Source organism: Melospiza georgiana, chromosome 28, assembly GCF_028018845.1.
Source record: "Melospiza georgiana isolate bMelGeo1 chromosome 28, bMelGeo1.pri, whole genome shotgun sequence".
In the NCBI taxonomy this organism is placed as follows: domain Eukaryota; kingdom Metazoa; phylum Chordata; class Aves; order Passeriformes; family Passerellidae; genus Melospiza; species Melospiza georgiana.
Window position 1 is genome coordinate 6,090,301 of NC_080457.1, and position 24,804 is coordinate 6,115,104.

The window sequence follows — 24,804 nt, forward strand, 5'->3', positions numbered from 1 at the left end:
TGTTGCAGCAAATTTTGGTTGCAATATTAATTTCAGCTACTACATTCCCTCCCAGGTTGGTGCTTCAAATTCCCTCCCTACCCCCCCAAGCCTCCGTCCGTCATGCTCCGCCCTGGCATTGGTAGGTCACTGTCTTCAAGGGAATATATTGGGAAAGCGGTGATACAATTTTGTGTGATTCAGCTGAGATTTTTAGCTGGCTCCAATGAAATGTTTAACGAAAGAACCATGTAGTAAGTGAGTGCCATCTAGTGGGGCAGGGCCTGGCCCATCCTCCTGGGATGGAAGGTATCTGGTGCTGTTTATTGCATAAAAGGAAGAAGTGTCATCTCAGATGTGATTGGATGAAGGCAGCAGGCAGTTGCACTGAGCTTCCTGCCTTCCTCCCACTGGGTGTATCTTGCTGTGTATGGAGTCTTTCTTTAATGTTTAGCAGCATTTAATGTTTTTTAATGTTTAGCAGCAGAGTATATTTTGGACCTGTATAAAATGAAAGCATTCATATATACCTTAATACAACTTCAGCTTCAAGCCCACAGTTCCTCTGTGTTGTTAAAGAGCAGCTGTAAGTGTTTGGAGGTATGAATGAAAGCAAGCTGATCTAGAACAAGTTTTCAGGCTGGAAACTAGAAAAAAGCTTCTAGCCATCAGAGTAATGGGATTGTGGAAGAGCTTTCCAGTAACAACAGTAGAGGATAGAAATCCTAAACTGTTTTGGAAACAACTGTGTGCTTGTCACCTCCTGTGGTAGCTGAAGGCACAACCCAATGACCAAGGTCATTTGCAGCTCCAAAAGCCTCAAAAATTCTGTTGCAAGTCTGTGATGAAGTTTCTTACTTAGTAGCTGAAGAATGTATCTCACTAGAAGCTTGGAGTTAATTCATTGAATCAAATTTATGAGCAAGGAATGTTTCTAGGCAACTGTTATACTCCTGTGCTTCACCCATGTCACTAGATAGCTTCATAAAGCTGGTGATGCTTTAGATGTCTATTCTTGCCATATGGTGAAGTGCCATTCTTCACTAAATTCCCAGAGCAAGTCCCTGAATTAACACATGACACTGACATTGACTGTTCCTGCTTATTTAGCTCCTGTTTATATTTACATACTGGGAAAATCTAAGTGTATATTCCCATGAGGCATTATGCTGACTAGACATTTTCCTTAGGTCAGGAGGCCCAGGAGACAAAATGTGAGTTGTTTCTCTAGATAATATTGTTTAATTTTGTCTGTTCTCATCTTCCACCTCCCTTTCTCCTATTTGAGTGCTGCCTTTAAGATATCAGGCAGGTTAACTTGAAGGGATTTGTGTAATTTCCACAGACTTTTCCTGGATAAGAATTTAAATTAGTAATTGTGATGGGTGAACCTGTATTTGTACACAGCCTGTCTCAGGCTTAACCAGGGTGGATCCTCACAGCAGCACATGTATCTTCTACAAGTTTGGTTTTCAGAAGATCTCTGAACCAAGCTCTGTGTGCCACTTTTATAGTTAAACTAAAATGGCTGAAGTACTTCTAGGGAGCATAGCTGGGCTCTAGGAATCTTGTAGATCCATCTGACTGTGCCAGAGTTTAAAAAGTCATGGTCTTGGTAGCTAGTGCTCTTTTTCCTCCTGCTCTGAGGTAATGATGCAGAATATATGCTGCCAAAGAATTGTTCATAAAGAACAGTATTTGCTTGGATTAGTTTGGTTTTTACTTATTCTCTGTAACTTTTGAAGTCTTGATCACTTCAACAACTCCAGTTCTGTGATGTACTCAGCAATAGTTTTAGCAGCAAGGTTACCATGTGGAGAATTTGTGTTTGAGGATAATCATATCTTCCTTGGAGGGAAGTGGTGCTGCTCAGTGGTGGTGCCCAACAGGTGTCATAGGCCATGAGAAGAACCAGTTAATAAGAGTTGTAAAACTTAGAATTGAGTTTTGCAGCTCCTGCAGAGTGTGCCAGGACTTTATGCCAGGTACTTGAAAATTGTTTGGATGCTTCTGTGTGCAACATTACTTCAAATGTGTTGTCTGGCTACTAGAGCCCAGAAATAGTTGTCAGATCTCAGTCCTATTTCTGCTCCTAAGCTGAGGGTTAGGATGAGTCGTGTGACCCTTCTGTCCAGTTTGCCATCAGTAAAGTAAAAATACCATCTTTCCAATCCCAGAGAACTCTCGAAGCATAATGGAAGCCAAGCAAATCCTGCTGCAAATCTACTTGCCCATCTGATAGAGTGGGGGTTACCTGTGAACATCTGAGAGTAGATTAACTTCTCGTGGCAAAAAGACCTCAGTGATTCAGGGATTTCATTATCAGCAGTAATACTGAGCTTTTCTAAATGTCTAGTTAAGAAGTAGGTTGTAATTCTCATACTTACATGATGCTTGAAATAAGATAAGAATATGTTAATTAAACCTGACATAGTAGCACTACACCAGAGTAACTGTAGAGCCATTTGACCATTTCACTTTGGTGTAAACCTGTGTGGAGTCAGCACTAGTCTTTAGTGGAATGAAGGATTAGCTCTTTGCCTTTGAAATCCATTGATCTGCTACAGAATTCAGAGGAACTTGGTTATCCTGGCTTGAGGTAGTGAAGCATGTCTATCTCCATGTCTCCTTCATTTAGACAGCAAGAAAATTTTGCTGTGCATGTTTCTGTAAGCCTGTGTTGGAGACTCTGGCTAGGCAGCTGGAATTCCTAGAGCTTCTTTTCAGTACAAGGAATTGGAGAGCACAAAATGGAGACTGCCCAGTTTGAGTTGTGGAGTGATGGATCATTTCTGGGAAGTGGGGGAGGCTGTGGAAATGTACAAGTCATGGGAGGCAGAAATGGTAAGGGGGGCTGAGTCTGCTTGGTGTTGTTCTAGATGATCTGGTGGGAGCTATTAGCAGGATAAGTTGTTTCTTTGGAAGTCTCAGCCATTGAAGCCTCACTGTGGGCTTTCCAGGGGCTCTGGCAAAGGGAGAAATGACGAACCAGCTCCTGTGAGTGGCCAGATTTTATATTCTTGCCTCTTGAGTAGGAGTCTTCAAAGTGCCTGCTGCTGTTGCATCCAATTCTTAACATGGAGGCTTTATTGTGCATAGGTAGGTCACAGACTTTGAAACAGCAGTTGATAGGTGAATCACCAGGGAAAAAAGCATGCCAGCTTATCTTGGAGAGAAATTCCTTGTGGAGGAGGAAGTGTGTGCTGTTCTTGTGCTTGTCATTTGGGTAAACACTATAGGTACTATTAGCTTGTTTCAGATGACCCACGTATTTTGAATTTTTGCTGAGTCCCATCACCAATTGCCCTGACAGGGCACAGTGGATGAGTGGGCTGGAAGTAAGAGCAGAGAAGTGCAGTATTATCCCAAAGTGGTCTGTGCTAGAAAAATCAGATAACTTCTGGAATAAAATTCATGAGCCTTATCTGTATAAACTATTGCATGTATATTATGTGCTAATATGCACCCTGCTACTTCCCTGGCAATATACTCATGTTAATGTTCTTTGTTTACTTCAGGTTTTTTTTTCAAAATTCATGTTCATTCCTTCAATTCCTTCTGTGTCATGTCCACTTAAAAATTGTATGCTAAATTAAGTATTGAACATTTATCTCAAGTCAGTTGCTGAGTTAAATATAAACAGTCAGGAATGCTAAAATATAAATTTGAAGCATTTTTTATAGATGCAATAACTGACTGTTAGCTGAAGGGACATACTCAGATATATGGTTTGTCGCATCTGTGCCTAAACTTGTTGCTATAACCAGCTGATACCTAATTTTACACATAACCCCATGTTATCTGGATAATCAGGAAAACTTGCTTTTCCTTTCTCTTGACATATTACATGAGGAGAGGTGCAGCTGAGCACGAGGCCATGTTCCTGAAACATCCTAGGTGTTGCATCTTTGTTGCTTTGAGTACAGCACATTCTAGTGAATAATTCGGGTTTCCATAGCCAAAATACTTCGAAACAAGACTTTTTGCCAACTTTGCCAAGTTCAGCTCTTGTCTGTAAAGGTCTTATCCTTTAGACTAAGAAAAGTGTCAATGGAAGGTCCTCTTAAATGTGAGCAGGGGAAAAGCAAAATGATGCATTTGCTCCATTGCATGGGTCAAAACATGTCTACAAAGAATTAATTATGCATTTATTCATAAATCAATACACGTGACAGTGAAATTGCTGGATACCTGTAGACAATGACAAGCTGTTCTGTTCCAGTTCCCTAATGAAGAAGTTGGTTCCTTTTCACCCTTTCTGCTACTGCACTGAGTTGAGTTTTACCACATCATCTAGGTTCTAGAGGAACATTTAAAATAAAGGGAAAAAAAAAAAAAGGGTGGGGGGTTTCTGGTCAAGAATCTGACCAGCATTGAACTCCTCTTTTATTGATGTGAGACATGGTTTTGATTCCAGCTGGTAGAGCTAAAAATTTCCCATGCAGGGTAGTCAGTGCAGGTACTCGTAGTACTGGAAGTAAGAAAAACATTGTGGATTTTGTATTAGGCATTTTTCCAGCTGCTTGCATCCCAGAACTTTACATTAAGGTGCAAACTGAGTGGATTTCTTGAACAAGATAAACTTGTATTTCTGCAAAAAGTGTTAGTATAATTTTTAGCTATAAGTGGCCCCATCAGTTTATTTTCCAGGTGATCCCAGAATACAGGGGCCTTGCAGAAGAGTTGTCCTGTGTATGCCACTGATGTTCCCCTTCAATCATAATGTTCATGGAAAGTTCAAATGGGTGTTTTTGAAACAGCTGCTCCTGTCATTTGCTATCCATCTGCAAAATGGAGACAGCAAGATTTAAGCAAATGTGGAAACAACTTTCACTTTCACCTTTATCATGTCAGAAGGCCAGTGTGAGCCCAGCAAACACTCATTTGGAGAGAAGCTCCTGTATCTCACAAAGTTCTCACCTGGCACAGAAGGTTGATTGGTGCCTCGGATGTGCTGTTGGGGTTGGAGCTCCTGAGAGAACAGACAGATTTTGGAGAGCAGCATTTGTGCAGTTTATAAACAAGTTTTTTTCATGAGTGAAAGCATTTACTTTCTGTTGCCACTTGCCATAAGATTTTACAATTTTTTTAGCAGTGAGGCTTTCATGTGGATGTAGCTAAGGTTAATGTTGGCACTTCTGTTAGGTCCTGTTGGCCCAGGAGTAAATTCCTGGAATAAGCAAGAGTTGTACCTATAACATTTGTGAGCCATCACATTGGGTGGTAAGGAGCTTGTTGTTTTGCTTAAAAGAAACTATTGCTGAAGAGATGAAGTGAAACATTTTTTCTGGTCCTGAGCTATTTGTGTGATCCCTTGAAGGGATAATAGTATGGCTTAAAGAATGTAAACCTGCAATTTTTCCTTAAGGGAATCCTAAATGTTCAGCTTCTTGAGCTATTCAGGTGTTGGGGTTTCTTTTTTTTTTTTTTAAGCAACTGAGCATGTTGTTTTAGGAGAACTGAATTTGATATTTAACACTCACAGTGAACACAGAAGGTAAATGTCTACTTTCAGCACATGCCTGCTTGGGAATTTAGGTTAGTAATAGCTAGATTATGTCACAATTTGATAGTGGTGTTTGGCCCTTAAACAGAGGAGAGAGAACTGATCTATTAAAAAATTATCTAGTGTGGGGTTTCTCTGTGGTGTTAAGGCTTCTCCTCCACTCCACCACTTGAGGCTTCTGCTCAAGTGTATAATGAGAAGTGGCTTTGCTTTGAGGAAAGATTGATTGGTGGGAAGTGGTTACTGCAAAGTTAAAAATGCTAAAATAGAATGCATCTTGGGAAAAGATGCTCACAAGTTATTAATTGAGAAGTGGCTTTATCGTGTCATTCTTCCTGTTAATACATTCCATTGTTAATTGTGAACCTTGTTTTTACATCTTTGTCAAATTTGTCTTAATTTCTTAAGTTAGATCTGTAGGAGGATACTCTTGTGTCAGGATAAAACACAGTGACTTTGCATGATTCACTTTTTCCTTTTAAAACCGGTTTTATTAGAGATCTTAAATAATTTTCAAACTACTTGGATATGTAAAAATGCAGATGTGTATCCAGCAGAGCCTGAAAAGATGCAGCAGACTCTTGAGGTACCTGGTTACAATTTTGGTAAATCTTTTTCTGGTCTTGTGAGTTTCTGCTTTGGCCTGGTGGGAGCAGCTGCTCTATGGTCAGGTCACACATGGGTCCATAAAATAACCAAGTGGGAAAGGTTGTGTTATGGGTGCCAGTTGTACTGCTCTTAACACAAGTTTCACTTGTTCACTTTCCTAGTGTTGAAAAAAGCATAAAATGACACATTTAAATCAATGGTAGGGCCAGCATCTGATAACAGTAATAGCTGGCTTGCCAGATGAGGATGCATCTAAATGCTTAGCTCAGGGTCAAGCAGATGCTTGCCTGGAGAGCTAAGCTTGGAACTCCTGCTACTCAACAAATTTAGGTTTTCTTCCTCAAGCCTTAGGCTTCTCAAAATACCACCTTGGCTATTTTGTGGATGTGGGTAAATAGACCAGTTAGGAAATGAACTGATGCAGAAATACTCCAAAAGTTGGATCATTATCCTGAGGAAAAAAATGTCGAACAATCCAACTGTCCTGCTGCAAATATCTTCTGAAGCATCTTAGTGCCCCATCCCCTGTCTAGGAGTTTGACCCACGGTGCTGCTGTAACTGTAGTTAGCCCAGAGATTGAGTGATTTTTAGGATGGGTCTGCCTTGTAGGGAAGTTGTTTCTAACAGTCTTTGCTTGCTTCTCACTAGGGTCCGTTAAATAGTGAGTCTTCCAACCAGAGCTTGTGCAGCGTGGGCTCTCTGAGTGATAAAGAGTTGGAGGTAAGCAGGCACAACTGCTTGGGTAGTTGGGTTTAAGGTGATCATGATCCATCTCAAAGCATGGAAGAAATTGTGAGAATCAGTGACAGTCTTAGTTTGGAGAGTGAAAGGGACCAGGGAAGTATTTAGCTTGACCCTGCAGGCTTTCAACTTCTCTGTGAAGCTCCTCCTTGAAGCTTCCCACCATTCCAGGAAGGTTTTACCTAATCCCAAACACAGCATTTGTAAAAGCTCACTTTGGGAAACTGTGTTCAGCTCATTGGGATACATTTTTGGATACACATAAAAAGCCAGAGAGCATTAATGGAAAAGTTTGCCATATCTATCAAAAAATGTGAGTTTGCCTAAGCCTGTACAAGGCAGAGCATTTTGTGCATTACTCTGTGGAAGTATGGGGAGGTGAAAATTGATGCTTTGTCTATGGTTAGTCTCACTTCTTTAGGATTAACTATTTCAAAATGCTCATCAAAGCAGCAAAATGAATGTCTTTGGGTTTTTATTCTAAAAACTAAATCTAATTTTATTCTAAAATTCTGTGTTAGTAAACCAAAACCTCAAATGAAAGTGCATTTTCTTATGCATTTCTTATGAACTTCCCCCACAGTTACCAGGTAAGTTTTGGGTCATATTTCCCTCTATTATATGGCAGTACTATTATGAGGGGATTTTAGGGATGCAGTATCTTAAACTCCATAAAGAGTAGGTAATAGTGAAAATCTGAGTATTCATTCTTTTAATTGTTTTTCTTTTTAATGTACTTCTGTGGAGAGATAAAAATCGACCAAGCTGATGTATTCGAATCTCCCATTCCTTGCTTTTTCAGTCTGTAAGAGATAATGTTGTGTGTCATTTTTATTATGTAAGTACTTGAATGGAAAAACAACTTAAACTGATTCTCATTAATATGCTCACAGCTCCATGGAGGCTGTAATGGAGCCTGTGGTGTTACAGTCACGCCAACGCTGTTCAGGAGCTGCTCTTCACTAGACACTGAGGAGGCAATGTCTCTGACTTTTACTCATAGAGGGGCTGCAGCAGCAAGTCTCTAGGTAGTTTTGGAGTTTTCAGTCCCCTCATTCTAAAAATGTACCTTGCAGACACAATAACCACCTTTGTCTTAACATGCCCTCCATCGTCTTACCAAAACAGCCCTGTCTGTGAATGCCCAGCTGGTAACATGGGGCTGTAGGTGTCCAGCACCCACTGGGAACACACAGCCAGGTTTAGATTTGCCTTTTTCCTTTTTATCCTACTAAAGGAAGGAGATTGATTTCTATGCTCAGTATGAGCAAGTCTTTTGGTAGAGATCTTTAAAGAGGGTACTTGAGATTTGGGTTTCCAAAGAGCATGAAACTTAGATTTACCATAGACTCTCTGGCAATGGCTTTCCCTCCCCCAGAGCTGTGTTTTGCACAGTGTTTTTCTCCCTGCCCCCAGGCAATAGTTCAGTGGTGGCTGCAGTGACTGGAGAACATACATCTTGGGAATTATTTGGGGCAATTTTAAAATGACAGTGGTAATGAGAATGACAAGACATCTCTTTCCAGCAACCTCAGTGAGCTGCTTCCAGCAGTGCTTCCCAATGTCTTTAGCAGGTTTGGCCACAGATGTGATCCTGGTGATGGGGAAAGCACCAGAGTCTCCTCCATTCTCATGTTTAGGCTTGCTAGCCTCATACAGACAGATAGGCATGACACTTCTGGAGCCCTCAGGCCTGTCAGCTGTGCTCTATGTTGTGCCTGTGCATAAATAAATTGATCATGCGTAAATCCACTGATCAACTGCCCATCAGGTCTCTGGGTGCTCACAGAAATGGCACATGCACCAGACCCATAACTTTAATGAGAGCTGGTGAGGAGCAAACAGAAGTCTAGGTGAATGGCTGCATCTGTAACAGCTTTGTCTTGCCTGCTGTCCTGGGATAGTTCTTGCAGCCATCTGCAGTGGGCTTTGAGAAGAAGCATTACCTGCAGGCAAAGTGAATTCGCTTTAGAGACTCTGATTGGACTGCAGATTTGGATGTCAGTACTTAAACCTCTCATCATTATTCCCCTTGTACCAGTACTGTGATCACCTTGAAGGGGTTTACATAGGTTTTTAAAAATGTTGGGCTTGCTCTGCTAACCCTGTAAGGTCACTGGCTTGCAGCAGCTAAAAATGAAAAAATAAATTACCTTCTTGCTTCTTGTTAACCACATTCTCTCCCTCTGCAACACATCTATGAGAAGGTAGCAACTCTTTGAGAGCAGTTGTTTCTTTAAGTACCAGCAACAGAAAGAAATTAACCAGAGAAATGAAATGGCCACTGGGGATATGGAACAGGTCATTGTGTTTGGACATTTTCTTTAAATCTTGGAATAACTGCAGTAACGTTAATTTTGAAGTATTGTTTAACAGACTCCTGAGAAAAAGCAGAATGACCAGCGGAATAGGAAGAGGAAAGCAGAAGCCTACGAGACCAGCCAAGGTAATCCATGCTGCCACCCTGCCATGGGATTGCTGCTTGCTTGGTAACTTGGGCACAATGCGCACAGGCAGTGTCCTAGGAAACTAATGGCCCTTCTCAAGGGTGTGGCAGGCAGCTTGTTATAAACTACTCCATGATGGTGTGTTCTCTTCTGGGAGCCTTGTTACCCTTATTGGCAGGAAAATACTTGGTTTACTTGCACAAACTTTTGCATTTTTATGGAACAGGCTGCCCAGAGATTTCATATTCTGCTCCCAAGTGCTGTTTTGGTCCTGTGTCACTATGTATACAGCAGCCAGACTTCCGAATACTGTATTGCTTTCCAAGACACGTGCCTGCCTTGTTGGAGCAAGTTTTCTCCATGACAAATCAGGAATAAGTTGTGCCTAAGCTGGCGGTGCTGTCCTGAGTGGAAAACCTGGTGTGTTCAATCCAAGTTCACATTTTCAAGCAAATGGGCAGAGGGGTGGATTTTGAGTTCTTTCATTCTTCAACAAGAAAGTAATGAGAATTGTGTTGACAGGACTGCTTTGATAACGTGATAATAAGAAAAAAGGACTAGGTTTTAATGAGCTGATGTTAAGCCACTGCTAATTATCTCTCAAACTCTTACAGGAATGCTTGTGAGAGATCTAATATGCAGTAATTTAGCTGAAGGTGGAGGAGTAAAAGTACCCTTTGCTCTCTCCTTATCTTGAAGGAAATTTTGGGGAACCTATGCAACAGTCAAGACCTTCAGTGTTTTCTAAGTACTTCAGCAAGTGCAAATGCTGTTTGATTGGATCTGACATGTTTGGAATTGAGAGTTAATTGAATTGTCAACTGTAGAGGCTCCCAAAAACAGCACAAGGGCTGTCACCCTGGGGCGGGTTTTTGTTATGCGGAAGCTTTGTTGTGATAGGTGTTGCACTGAACAGGAAAAGGAGTGTCAAAATGTAGGAGGAGATTTTTAAGATGGCATGGTAACTTCTCTAAAGTACAACTCTTATTTTAGTTCTTTGCTTTCCTTTTTAGGGAAAGGCACTCCTAGAGGACATAAAATTAGTGATTATTTTGAGGTAAGAATCTTATCATTGACAAATCTGCCTTAATTCACATTTTGCAAAATCTGAATAGAAATTTATGATGTGACATGTTACTGATCTGTCATTGGGATCATGGTTTGGTGATGTCAACCTGATATGCTCAGATCTGATTAGGCAGAGGATATGAAGAAATGTATTTTTAAATTAACAGTTAGTTGAACAGTTGATAAGGCATTTTTTTCATTTAAGTGTAGGTTTGAGGTTGATTTCCATTGGAACCTTTATCTCAGTTGAGGATATCTCTAGGTTTGCAAACAGTTTTGATGAGGATCCAGAGTTGAAAAAGAGCCCACCTGCACAAACCTGCTGATTGGAGTGGGACGTTGTTTCCAGGGTTCCCTCTTAAGAAAAACTTCTCATGGGAGGCTGGTGCCATAGAGGCCAAACCCCTCCCAAAAACAGTGATGGACATTCTAAAATCAATATTCTTTTCGCACTGCGTAATATCTGAAACTTTTCTAGGTCTGCACAATCCAGAGCTGTAGCTTTTCTCTTAAGTTTGTTCTTTATTTTATGGAGTAACTTGGAGTCAGAAATTAAGTGCTTATTAGTGCTTACTTCTTTCCCAGGTAAATTTTTTTATGAGCAGTACCCTGTAGGAGTTTCTGTACCAACTGGAGCAGTTCCCCAGCTCCTTACCTCTTCTGCCTCTCAACATTGACTGGCACAGGTGCTTCAGTGGAGATGAACATTACCTACCACTCTTGTGGTGCACATCAGACACATCAGTCTCTTCACAGGGAATGGGCTTCCTAATTCCAGAGAGTAAATAACTGATCTATGGCCAAGCATTCAGGTTTATATCTTTTTGAGTTACGAAGGAAAATGTACTTAGTGAAAATACAAGTGTTTGTTTTAGGTACTTCAGTTATTTTGGAAGCTCTGTAAAGTGTTAAGGTTTTCCTCTTATCTTCAGTTTATGTAAGCTATTCCCTGAAGCCTTTGCAGCTTCATTTTTAAGGCGAATGTATTTCTTTTGTCTGTGTTAATTTTGGTTAAATGTAGTATCTCTGTGGAAATCCTGATGATGAAATCTGTTTGTGTGCCCAGTTTGCTGGGGGCAGTGGCCCAGGAACCAGTCCTGGTAGAAGTGTGCCGCCCGTCGCCAGATCCTCTCCGCAGCATTCCCTGTCCAACCCCTTGCCGGTGAGTGTTCTTGGGGACACACTTGGTGGCCTGGCATCGGTTAACTTGGTGGCCATGCTTCAGACAGGTAATACAAGGTTCTGTCTCTTGGTGAGTGAGTTGGCTTGTTCTCCATTTTAAATCTGAAACTGGGTTCTGAGAGCGAAGCCATGTCTAGGACCCTGGGACAGCAGCTAGTCCAGCCATAGCTGTCACGAATATCTGAGCTTAAGTTGTACAGGATGAATGTTTCTAATGTGCTGCCTGAGTACAGAGGGATGTCAGTCCTTAATAAAGGTGGAACTGACCTGTTAGTTACCCTTTATTCCGTTGTAGCTCATGAACTCCGTGGAGTCGGGAGTATGTTGTGTGTTTGTGCAGCACTACAGGGCTATTCCGATTCTGATTGGACCCCTTGGGTATCTTGAACAATGTGCCCACCATAATTATTTTGGGAAGGCCTTTTACTTCTGTTCGTGTGCACATGACTTGCAAGGGGCATTAGCAAAAGCTTCCGGAGACATGTGTGTACATGCCCAGCTGGTGCTGGTTTTTGGCATGTAATTCCATACTTGCAGCATTTCTGTGAGGTCTGGATGTGAAGAAGTAACACGTGTTTTTAAACCATTTTAGGACAGAGCAGCTAAAAAAATTGTTGCAACTAGCAAAGCAGTATTCAGAGGCTCTGTTGCCTGGGCTTTAGTGTTGGCTGGGCCCCTCTTTAAAAATGTTCAGCATTTATTGAGTGTCACAAAGACTGGAGACATTGTGGGAAAGTTGGGATTCCCAAAGCCAAATGCAAAGTCTCTAGTGATTATATTATTCTGCAGAGACCTTTGCTGAATGTACTGAACTAAACCTCAACACTAAACACTGCTCAGAATTCCATGTGTTGATAGATTTCAGAAGGTTTGTAATGCTGCTTGAGGGGAGAGCTTCATGTACACTTCTAGATACTTTTTAATGTTTCTAAAAATTAAAGTAGACCTTATTAATTGAATGGACTTTCATGCTATCATTTATCAATTCACTAATACATCTCTTTAAAGAGAAGTTAATGAAAAAATAGCATCTCTGAATGTTGCCGATGTGTGAGGGATTTGGGACAATTCTTTATTCCAGCAGATTAGATAACCCACAATGGAACAAGTGGATTCTTCCTGTGGTTTTCTTCTTCTATGCTTTTATGTGTTGAGTAGGTAAAAGTTGAACGGAGTGTTTCTGATGAATACTGATGTTGCAGTTAGTTTCAGCCAGGCCAGTTTGTCTCTCTCCTTACACAGGTGCTTATCTGCTGCTCTTTCCTCTTGCAGCTGAACCCGTGATGTTTCTTGTTCACAACAAACTATTCTGGGCCTTTACAAGATCTGTCCTCTTCTTACAAACTGAATGTCAACGCTTTGATCTAATCCCCAAAAAATGGAGGGGATGAGTGAAAATTGGAGGACATTGAGTCTTACCCATTACAGGTGTTAGTAATGATCTTGGAAGGAAGCAGAGTGTTACAATGTCTTTCACATGATACCAACCTCCTCCAGATCTGAATTTATCTGTACTGTACTGGAAAATTTCTGCAATCAGAACTTGCAGAGGAATTGTAATGGCCTCAGGATGTAACTACTTCTCTTCAAATCTCTTGGCTGATTTGAATTGCCTCACTTCTCACTTGATTAGAATGATCTGCAGGTCTTGAGACTCTTGTGAGGCCACTCTCAGGCACAAGCATTCTTTTAGGGAAGGAAGCACACTCTTGGAATTGGTAATGTTAACCAGAAAACAGGTTGCAGTTTAGGTTTTTAAGAAAAACTGAAGCCTGACCTGACTCTTTGATTTCTCTGAGGCATTTGCCTGGCCTGGAGTTACAGCTTGGAACGACTTGCATGATTATTACCCAGATTGCCAAGTTTTAGCAGTGATGGTGTGGCTTTGGAAGCCAGGGCATTGAGATGCTGTGTGCTGTGATCAGTGTAGCTCAGATGATTCTTCTTGTTAAACTCAGTTCCTCTACCATGGTTGGAAAACTAATCTACTACAGGACAAAGGAGCTAGCCCTTAAGAGATGTAGTGGACCTTTAAAGGATTTTGGTAATGAATTAGTACTTCACTTACCTTGCAGGAGATGGGCCCCAGCTGTAATGATAAAAGTGAGCGTACCCTGATGTCTGGGTCCTAGACATGGTTAGGTTGCTGCCATTTAGCACTTTTGACTCAGTTTACTTTGCCAGAATAGCAACGTATCGTGAAATTGGCTGTTTGAAAATGAGTCCTTAAGAAACATAAAAAATTATAATTGTGAATGCATTGACCGCAATCCCAATGTAGATTTTTGGACCTGCAATCTATTTTGCTCCACTGACTCTGAAGCACATGTATTTGCAAAGGAGGAGGATGTGTTAACTGACAAGGAAGTCTGTCCTGTGTGTTCATTTGTTAGGGTTTTTTTCAATTGTTAACTTCATTTCCTTGTTGCTGTCTGCCATTGGAACAATGACTGCAGGAGTCCTGTGTGAGTTATCAGATCCTCACCATGCTGCCTGCTCATTCCTGAGCTGCTGCTTCGCTGACAACAGTTTTGGCAGAGTCAGAGAATCGCTTCTTTTAATTAAAAAAAAAAAAAAAAAAAGTAGTTCATTGTGTGTTTTTTGACTGTGTTGCAGCGGCGAATGGAGCAGCCGCTGTATGGGGTAGACGGCAGCGCAGCCAAGGAGCCGCAGGAGGAACACTCTGCTCTGCCAACGCTGATGTCGGTGATGCTGGCGAAGCAGCGGCTAGAGAATGAGCAGCTGGCACAGAGGGGAGGTGGCCTCTGTTTTACTTTTGTCTCGGTGAGCAGCTCTGAAAAGATTTGAATCCTAAGGCATGTGTCTAGTTAAGGGATGGGGAATTTGAAGCTTTTCTGCCCAAGTGCAGCCTCATTTTTGCTGACCCCAGTCTGTCACCTTCTGGTAAGTTCATCTTCCTTGTGAAGCGTTCTAGGTCCCAGGCTTTACTTATTTAATAAAATGGCATGAATTTTAAGTCTTAAGCTCAAAATCTTGCCTAGATCAAAATGATGTCATCCGAGGGGATAATGTGATAGATGCAGAAAAGCAAAAGATTGAAGTGTAGTCTTGTTGTGAGAAGTGTTTGGATTAGCCTTGCTTAATCTCAGCTGCTGTGAATTATATCAGGCTTTTAAAAGCTTTGTCTTCAGCAGGTTGGACCAGGCTTCTTGGAAGAAACTGACTCTGCTTTTATTGAGCTGTATCTCTAAAGCATCCTTAAACCTGAGCATGAAAGTGTGGTGCAGGCTAAACTGCAGCTCCAGTGTGGAGATTAATGTATCTGCACAGGCACTGGTGGTCATGCTGAGGGACATGTAACAATACACAACTTTCTTTTACAGGCCCAGCAAGGCAGCCCATCTTCTACCGGATCAGGGAACACTGAGCATTCCTGCACCTCCCAAAAACAGATTTCCATCCAGCACAAACAGTCACAGGTATAGCTCACTAGACAACATAGCTCTTGGATGTGAGGTTGAAGCTTGACGCAGCTTGTCTTCTGTGCTAGAGGGTGCTGCTGGTAGTGGGCATGATGTTTCCAGTGAGAAGAGCCAGTATTCCCAACTCCATCTGTAACTACTGAATGAAGTTAATTGCCCTGAGCTTTGTTCCTCATCCTGTATAGAAGGTTTTCAGTTGCTGCTGCTGGAGTTTGTCCAATCTGCTACTGAGGCTTTTCTGTGTCAGTGCTGTGGGCAGTTTGTCAGCTGTGTGTGATTGTGCTTGGAAGAGAAGCACCTCAGCTCTGTCTGTTTCTGCTCTGTTGTATCCTCAATGTTCTTCCTCTCTCTGGAAGTGAAGGTGAGAAGGAAACCTGAGTGATAGTTGTGAATGTCTCTGTTCAGGCACTGGGTCATGGGTGCATCACGGTGCTTACAGTACAGATTGCCACAGTCTTGCTGGCAGCTCTTTGACCTCTGCAGAGTCCACTCATGGAATAGTTGTCCTGTCAAGTGTATTCCTGGTGTATTCCTGAAAGCGATTCCCAGCAACTTCACTGATGTGGAGTTAAGAAGAGGAGTAGCTCTTCTGACTGCACTGCGATCTTTTTGGTACCTTTTAAATTACTGAGATTCTTTTAGCTGTGTTATCTTCTGTTGCTTACCAGGGTGCCCAGGTTTATCTGCAATGCATCTGGTTTATCTCTTCTCCAAGCCTGCTTTTAGTCTTTGGATTTTCATCTCAGATCTCTCTGTGTCTTCCCCTTTTAAACTATCATTTCCTCACACCAGTCTCTGTCAGAGGTTATTTTGTTGCTGGGAAGGTCCATTCTCCATTAACCCTGCAGGTGGTAGATGTTCTCTGTTCAAGGACAGCAATCTCCCCTCTGTGGGTACTCACTTGCTCAAGTCTGGGCTCTGTTTTGCTACTAGGGTCGCATTTGTTGTCTGTATTCTTAAAATGTTGGTTTGGGAAGATCCCTGTTTCCTGATAGTGCATGGAGAGGTCTGTGTGTGAGAATGATGCCACAACTCAAGAAGCTGCCAGGGATTATGTCCATCTTTGCTGTTCCAAGACCCATGCTTAAAACAGTGGTCAAACAGTGGTGTCAGCTGGAGGAAAAAACAACAAGTTTTTTTTTTTTCTTCTATGCTTAACACACCCACAAGGTCCATGTTCTTAGCAAGACATTATCTGAACAAGCTTTCTGCCAGTGTTCAGCTTCATGATATTTCCCACAGGTCTAGGTGGGGCGTATTAGTGCAGGAAAGAATCAGGGAAGATGTTTGGTGGTGTGATGAGGTCCTGTACACATTCTTGGTTTTTCCCTCTCAAGCCTGTTAGGAGTTGATAGAGTTAAAAAATAGATACAGTTCGATGATTCCCAGCTTGAATCACTTGGGACAATGCAAGAAACAAATCAGCATGATTTCCTCAGTGTTTTCAGTTAGTGCTAAGGCCTGAGTGCTCTGAGGTGGTTTGGGGTGAAGTCACATGTAAGGGTATGTATCCTGACTTTATCTGACATGGGATAAGTATGTCTCTGCCCTTGCCTAGGTGAAATAACGGTCAGTTACTAAAGAAACTTTCTGCTGTTTGGCCACCAGCTGCACCAGGTTCTCCACAGACATCCTGCATGGTGCCTCCCATGGCAAAGCCTTTCCTGCAGGCAAGGAAGCATGCACCAAGTTGAGTCAGAGTGAGGTGACCTGCCCAGGCCGCCTCTTTGTCTCTTGGGATTTTAGACCCATCTTGCTTGATGTGCCATGTTGGCAGGAGCTCTGTTTGAGCTTTTCCATACTTGAGCATATGTTGGGAAGCCACAGTAAGCCAGGTTTGTCTCTTACTCCATGATGTTGGCTTCCAGGCAAGCTTGAAATTTGGAGAATATTTATATAACATCTCCACAGGTAAGCCTCTGCAATCTCTTCTCAGAAATGGAATAGGTGCCTGCCAACCACGACTGTGAAATCTGTGTGTACAATCCTGGAGAGTTTCCTCTGTGTTGACTTGACTGTTTTAGATTCTGTGTTCAGGTACACACTGACTCCTTCGCCTTCACCACCCTTTAATTGGAGTGCTGAATCTGAAATAGTCAAAGAATATAGTGTGTGTTTTCTGTTCTTAGGTATAACTCTCACTTCACTGCTTCTCTGAAGGTATTTGAGATGTGTTGGATCCCCTAAAACTTTCCTGATAGTTTTCACTGAAGAGCTATAAAGCTTCTGTCCCCAGTGGGTTTAGTTTATCAGAAACAAAAGCTTGTGCCCAATATTCTTGTTGTCAATCTGTTACAATATTTTAAGATGAATACCTGTGTTTTCTGTCAAGACCACTTTAGAGCCTGCAGGTGTTGTCTTTGTCTGCTGGTGGCTGTGTGTGCTCATGAAAGGTCATAAAGTTGATACTCCTGCTAAGGACTGGGATTTAGTGTGGGGTTTTTTTCTTAAGCCTTTTTTCTGTGTAAGCTCTCCTACATAGAGACCACCGAAGAGTATGCAAAACTCAGCTATAAATGTAAAATTCACAGGACACAGAGAATATTTTAGGCTGTTGAGAGTTACCAGTTTGTGCTCTTCAGAGCTCTGTGCTGGCTGACTGCACCTCCTGTGCTGGAGGAGCCCACCATGCAACAACAAAATGAATAATGGAGAACATTCTTCCCCTGAATGTCAGGATGCAGGGGATCAGTTCTTCTGAGGCTTAGCAGGGGGTTACACTGGGACTTTAGTGCTGACTATTTGAAACATTATCCATTTGTCTTAAACATGGTTTATGGTGATTTTTCCCTACAGTCTGACCTCACAATGGAAAAAATATCTGCACTAGAAAACAGTAAGAACTCTGACTTGGAGAAGAAGGAGGGGAGGATAGATGACTTATTAAGAGTAAGTATTTAAAGGGGGACAACTTTTCTAAATGCTGCTATTTAAAGATACTTAGAATGCTTGTGCCAGCCAGGCTGCAGAGCAAGGGCTTGTATACCAGGTGTAGAACCAATGTTTGCAAGGTAAAATAAATCAAATGATCCCTTAGATGCAGGATAATTGTCTGGCCTGTGGACACTGTTTGGGCCTGATCGAACCTAAGCAGTACCTGGTTGTAAAATGCAGAGTTGTTGTAGCTCTGGGGTTTTTGTCCTCAGCAGTGCTGTTCTCCCTTTGATCTGTTGCATACTTGTGTATTTTGCTGGTTAACCTAACAGGTTTCTCTGCAGAATTCACAGAATCATGGAATCATTAAGGTTGGAAAAGACTTTGAAGGTCATCACCAAGTCCAACCATCAGTGTAGCACCACCACCATGTTCTCACAACACCATGTCCTCAAGTGCCACATCTGCAGTTTTTGAACACTTCCAGAGATGGTGACTCCCTTTTCCCTCCACCCAGTTACTCCCCTCTTCTAAGTCCTGAGGAGCTGACTCTGCCTTCTGTTTGGCAGCATGTTCACTAGCCTCTCAGTAGCCTGGGAAGCCATTTTCTGAAATGCTCACTGAGAACAATCAGAGACATGTATAGAGATGAGAATATCCTTTGGCCAAACCAAAATAAAAAAGCTCTTAACCCATTAGTATTCTTCAGTAAAAGATAAATACCTTCAAATCAAGGATCTTGTTTTAATGGAGGAGTTCTAATTGACTTATCTTTCATCAGCTGGGAGAGGCAGCTCTTGTAAAGTGTTGGAAAGCGTTAGAAAGCACATTAAAGGGAGTAGAGGGAAGGCTTTGTGTGTGTCTGGTCTCAGCACCAGAAAGGCTCATTGGAGACATTGGGCACATGTGTGCTTGTGGGAAACAATCCATGAGGCAGGAAATAGTTGCAGTTTTTTTAAATTATTATTTTTGCTTTCACAAGACCATTAGTTGGAAGGGAAATGGTTACATTTAACTCTGTTAATGAAAGTGGTTACACATAGAGTCGTGCTGCATGCTGTGGTGGTGTGAACCAGTGGCTGCCACTGGGAGCAGTCTGTGTAGAAGGGCTGATGGAAAGTGACTCAAACAAGAATTTATCTGAAAATACAGTTTCACCATCCTTTTACTCTGCCAATATTGTGGCTAAAGTGGGAGGATAGTCCAGCAATGACTAAGCTATTTTGAGACTTTGTAGCTGTGGCAAGGTCTTAAATGCTTAACAAAAAAAAAAAACCCAAAAACTTCTGCTTGTCTTCAATCTCTTTGTACTTTAATTCCTTATGTGTAAACCAGGATGACAGAACTTCCTTGTTCTAGAGGGATGTTAAGGTGTGAGTGAGTTAAAAACATTAGAGTTTGTCTTGGATGTTTTGCTAAACAAAACCTGTTCTTTTATCTTGCTGGTTTGCTAACTTCAATCCCCATGGCTCTTCCTATGTGATGCTTAGTTTGGCTCTTCTGAGTGGTTTGAAGTCACAGGCTTTGTTCTCTGTTCACTTTTAGGCCAACTGTGATTTGAGACGGCAGATAGACGAGCAGCAAAAGATGCTGGAGAAGTACAAGGAGCGGTTGAATCGATGTGTAACGATGAGCAAGAAGCTTCTTATAGAAAAGGTTAGCAGAGGACATCTCTGCAGCCACAGTTCATGTCCTTGAAAATATCTCTGTCTTCTTAGCAGTAAAAACCTGCTCCTGTTGCTTCAGTGATAAAAGATAACTGGAATTCTGTCTTGAATTACTTCTTTGCAAACAGGAATGTAATCCAGAGGCTGAAGTGGTTCACAATGTTCAGATTTGGTCACTTTCCACAGTGGCAGAGTGATCTCTTGCTTAAATGAAAGAGCTCTAAATGCAGCAGGCATTGCTTGTTGTGCAGCTCTGGGAATGCAGGAGCAGTGTCCCATTGTGCAGTGGAATTGCAGATATGCTCTGGGACATGGGCAGGCAATTTAGACCTTTCAAATGGCAAAGTTGGAGATTGTTGCTTTGTGTAACACTGGAAACAGCACACTGGGAACAGTGCCAGGTTCACCAACATGCAGCCTGGTTCATTACAGAAAGATTTCCAGCTTTCCTGATGGTTAAACAGTGTGAGGGTTTGTTTGCTCTTTCACCTGTTGGCCAGTTATACCTATTGTTTGTGGGTACTGGATGGGCAAAACTACTCGGGTGCTGGCTGGAACATGCCGTCTGTTTGAATTGATTTTGTCACAGAGTTGATTGTTCTTGGCTGAGCAGGGCTCCCCTCCCCAGAGTGGTGACCTTGCTGAGATTGTGTCACTTCTGGACATGTACAGGACAAGGACTGAGCTGGCTGATCCCTGTATCTTAGTCTTAATAGTGATTCAAGGTACATTTTGTTTCTTCATCTCCTGAATAAGGGCCTGGTGAGAACTGGGCCTGCAGTCTGTCTTGGCTACTGATACAAAAAGACAATTTTAATCCTACTGCCTGGCTGATCTCAGCTGATCATAGGATGGGTGAGCTGCCCAGGCAGTGATCAGGAGGGAAGAGTGACGCTGAAATGCCACGATGGAGGTGAACAAATGCTTGGCAGTCCAGTGTGAAACACCAGCAATAATTTGGTTAGTGATACTCAGCTGGATTTCAGATAATCAGAACTGAAATAATAGAAAGTGGAAAGAATTGGTGGTGATTTAAAATGCAGCACAGCCCTTAGCTAGTAATTTGTAGCTTGTATTTTTACATGGCTTTATTTTGCTTTCAGTCAAAGCAGGAGAAGATGGCATGCAGGGATAAGAGCATGCAGGATCGACTGAGGCTGGGGCACTTCACCACGGTGCGGCACGGCGCATCCTTCACCGAGCAGTGGACAGATGGCTATGCCTTCCAGAACCTCATCAAGTGAGGACAAACAGGATTGTCTTTAACTTCAGAGGCAGAAATGGAAAAAAACCCTAGCAGTTGTGTGTGATGTCTTGCACGTCAGAATGTGAGAATGGTGTGACACATGCATGGAAGGATCAGATAGGAACTCCTGACAATGGGGAACTTTTTCACACTGAAGTGAGAAATTCATTTCCACTGAAACTTCCAGAGACTTGAACTGGAGTGAAATGGTTTGACTTGGCCTCTGGGCCAACTGTTATTACCTGTCAGAAATCCTCAGTGCACCCACCTGGCTGTGTAGTGCTTGGGGTGGAGGGGTGGACCAAAATCTCGTGTATATTGGGAGTCAGTCAATTTGATTTGCATCCTTGCATATATTAGTCAAAGAAAGCTAATTAGCTTGCACTATTTTTTTTTCCCTTAAGTAGAAAGTATAGAAGCTTGAAAGAGAAAATCCATACTATTTAACTTGTTTTGCCTTCTGGTAACAGTGATCAAAGGGGCTGCAGAAACCTGGAAATGAAGATCAGAGACCCTTTATGCAGGATATTAATGGAAATATCCAGTCAATTCCCACCTGGCCTAGACCTTTAAGTAGGACTTGGCAAATTAATTGCATTAGAGAGTTATGTGCGATCCTTTAAAATCACACCACTTCTCTGTATTCTGATAGGGAGGTGCAGCTCTTGTTAGGCACAGATTAAGGACTTTATAATTCTTCCTTTGTTTATGGAAATCATGGAAAAATACTTCTGGAATACTTACCTGCAGTCTCAGTCCGTTTTTAAAAGTAAATGGGTATGCTTAGGTCATTTAGACTTGAAATTTCAAGAGAGCTCTTGTCATTATAAAATGTTTGAGATAGTCTTTTCATCTTGGAGGAGAGACAGTTCCTTAGTGAAATCAGGAATGATGTTGGTTATATTCCAGAGAATTTAGGATAGCTTAACTGTACTTTTGAAGTGTAAGGATACTTTCTCGGATAGTGCCAGACTTCAGCAATAGTTTTAACAGGAAAATCTTGAGATTTTGAACAGAGGCTTTTAGGAAAAAGTGTGTGGAAAGTTAGTGACTTGCCATGGATCCTAGGTTTCCATGGGGTTAGCAAGTCCTTTGGATGTCCTCTGCATGAATTAAACTTTTTACTTACTGGAAGATTTCTGTGAGCCAGGAAAATAATCCTGTTTTACGTAAAAATACCTTTAAAACTCCGAGTCATTATATTTGTTACATTTCCCTTTTCTGTACAAAAATATTTTGTTACAAATCTTACAAGCGCAACTGATTTGAAATTCATGGGTCCAATCTGGTAAGAACAGATGCTGAAGACAACCAAGTGCACACCCATAGTTATCTGTCATGTTTTTTCTCCTCTCTGCTTTTCAGGCAACAGGAAAGGATAAATTCCCAGCGGGAAGAAATAGAAAGACAACGAAAAATGTTAGCAAAGAGGAAGCCACCCGCGATGGGCCAGACCCCTCCAGCAAGCACCGAGCAGAAGCAGCGCAAGAGCAAGACCAATGGAGCAGAAAATGAAACGTAGGTTCTGTGGCCTTCTTGGTGTATGGCAAAGCCACATGCTTTGATTAGAACACAAAATATCTCCTGGGAAATGGAATCTTGCCCTTGCCTCCAGGCCTCACTCCATGAATGAATGTTGTGGAATTAGCCTGGCATTCAGCAACATCTTGCTCCAGTTCTGAATAACTTCCACTGAAGTAAAATAAGGATCATTGCTGAGTCCAGACTTTGTATGAGCTTAACTTTATTTTTTTATGAGTCCAGTAATTTTTTCAGTATTCTGTTGTGGTCAGGTTTGAAAAGTGGGCACTGACTTTAGTGTTGTATGTTCAGAATTGATATCAGTATCAGGGTATGCATGGTGGTTTTTTTTAAGGAAAACAAAATTGTACACATTTAGAAGCCTCAACTTCTGTATATTTACTGTGGAGAATTCTGAGTTAAGGGTTTTGAAACAATTTATTTGGCATGCTGAAGCAGTAAGATGCCCTCAATAGAGACAGTGCATTGAGCATTGGCCTGTTCTCCAAAACAGTTCTTCACACATAGGCAACTCAGGGAGATGGTGGAAATGCTACTCTTCTCATATTTTGTTTTTGGTTTTTTTTCCCCTGCCTCTTTTGAAGTTACTGATGCTCCAAAAGACTTGATAGTCTTCTAGAGTAAGGCTGGGACTTGAAAGAACTTTAGAACATTATTTTTTGAGAACATTAGAACATTGAGAACTTTAGAACATTATTTTTGTGAGTTGGAAATACATTTAGTCATAGACTTAGCCCTGCCTTCTCCTAGTTCCCTTTAGAGACTTAATTTTATTGCTGTAGGCTAATACCATAACCCTCATTGACACTTTTCGTTTTTCATTATTAAATCTCCTGGGCTTGACTTGACCTCAAAGTTCCAGAAGCCCTTTGAATTCTTGGTCTTAATCTTTAAAAGGACATGTGAAGCAAAAGCTCCCACTGCCTTCACAGTCTCAGCAGAGATGGCACAAGGCTGTGTGAATCGTGATGTTCAGGGTGCCCTCAGCTCCAAGGCTGTGACCCCAGAGTGGGATACAGGTGCCTGCAGATCAGGGGGTTGTGTTGGAGAGCACTGTGTGTTTTCTGCAAATAACTAAGTTGGTTGGAGACATTTCCCCCTCATACTGGCCAAGGGAGCTTGAAAAGTACTAAATAAAACTTTAAAGTCATCCTTTTTATTGCCAGGTTTGAGCTGGGAGGAGCAAATGGAATGTCTGTACATGGATATTTTGAAATATTGCTATTCACTGTGGTAACCTTTCCCTTCCAAAGGGCAGGATGAGCTTCCCCCATTTTTGTGGGCTTCTTTTTCTCCAGCAGTCTGGTGCAGCTGTAGCATAGCTTATTCTGGACACATGGCAGCACAGGTCCTGGTGAATCCTGGTCATGTCTGTGATGCTTCTGCTTGTGCTGTGAGCCTGCCTTGGCATAATCCAGCTTTACCATGCTCTGCTCTTGGGCTCCCAAGGCTTTTTCTCTGTTTCTTACTGGTTTATCATTCTTCACTGATATGTTTTAGGGTGATATTTTTGTGGTTTAGAAAAGCTTCTTGTCATGTACTTGATTAAAAACTGCTTGCCAGGGTATGGATATGGTTCATGTGGAGTGTTGTAGCTTATGTGAAAACAGTGGTGTTTTTGCAAGTCAGCTGTAGCAACTGGACTGACTGACTATTTGTTTAATCATTAGTTATCCAGTAAGTGCATTTGTTGGACCATGGTGTATCAGGAACAAAATTTTATGACCTCTGGAGGGAGGCTTTTCCCTTCAATTTTTGGAACTCTTACAGAGGCTGATTTTTAGGCAATTTAAATATAAATGTTTTTAAAAGTTGAATGAGAAACAGACAGCCAAGTTCCTTTTTGATTTTTGGTTCCTCTGTGGTTTATGGTTGCTGCTGTGTCTTAAAAAGGAGAAGAAGGTCCTGTGATGCAAATTTAAACACAATCTCTTCCAAAATGAGTTTTCTAGCCTGTGAATGAGAAAAGAGTTTTCATTCAGGAAAATTATTGTGCTGGGGCTGGTTAGGGCAGCCTTCAGCTGTGCTAGAGGTAGGTGTAGGGTGTTTCTAGCATGTTTCTGTGAAACAGGGCCGTGTTTGTCTCAGAGCCCCCTTGATTTTTGTTACGGTTGCTGTGACAGACAGCTATTTTGGGCATTGTTAGCCTGGTGGTGCTTGTTACATCTCTGCCCTAATGAGTAGACTGATGGTGTTTGTTATTTGTGCACAAACATGTGCAAACCTTTTTGCTGGTTTATTCAGTTTACTCTATTCCTTACACAGCAACAGCAACCAAAGAATCACAGAATCACAAAGACCTAAACTCTTGGGACGGTCTTTTAGATTATCTAATCTAAATAAAATTCATGCTGTGTGTGTGAATTAGAATCATAGAATCACAGAATAACCTGAGTTGGAGAAGATTCCCAGGGATCCTCAAGTTCAGCTCAGGGCTGCCAGCAGTTTTACAAGAAATGAGACAACGTGACCATTTTTGGTACCGGTTTGTTTTTTATG

General features: G+C 41.8%; 1 protein-coding gene across 6 annotated transcripts in view; it reads left to right on the forward strand.

The window, feature by feature from the left end:
- Positions 1-24,804, forward strand: part of TLK2 (tousled like kinase 2) — a 66,652-nt gene that overhangs the window by 27,642 nt on the left and 14,206 nt on the right. For 3 of the 6 annotated variants that reach the window (XM_058041958.1, XM_058041961.1, XM_058041962.1), the window contains exons 3-13: positions 56-121; positions 6,744-6,815; positions 9,213-9,282; positions 10,297-10,340; positions 11,418-11,513; positions 14,150-14,317; positions 14,878-14,973; positions 17,773-17,865; positions 19,396-19,506; positions 20,621-20,757; positions 22,129-22,281. In XM_058041958.1, the coding sequence (XP_057897941.1) occupies positions 56-121; positions 6,744-6,815; positions 9,213-9,282; positions 10,297-10,340; positions 11,418-11,513; positions 14,150-14,317; positions 14,878-14,973; positions 17,773-17,865; positions 19,396-19,506; positions 20,621-20,757; positions 22,129-22,281 (1,106 nt within the window). The remainder of the gene's footprint in view (positions 1-55; positions 122-6,743; positions 6,816-9,212; positions 9,283-10,296; positions 10,341-11,417; positions 11,514-14,149; positions 14,318-14,877; positions 14,974-17,772; positions 17,866-19,395; positions 19,507-20,620; positions 20,758-22,128; positions 22,282-24,804) is intronic. The other 3 variants (XM_058041963.1, XM_058041959.1, XM_058041964.1) reach the window with 3 other exon arrangements.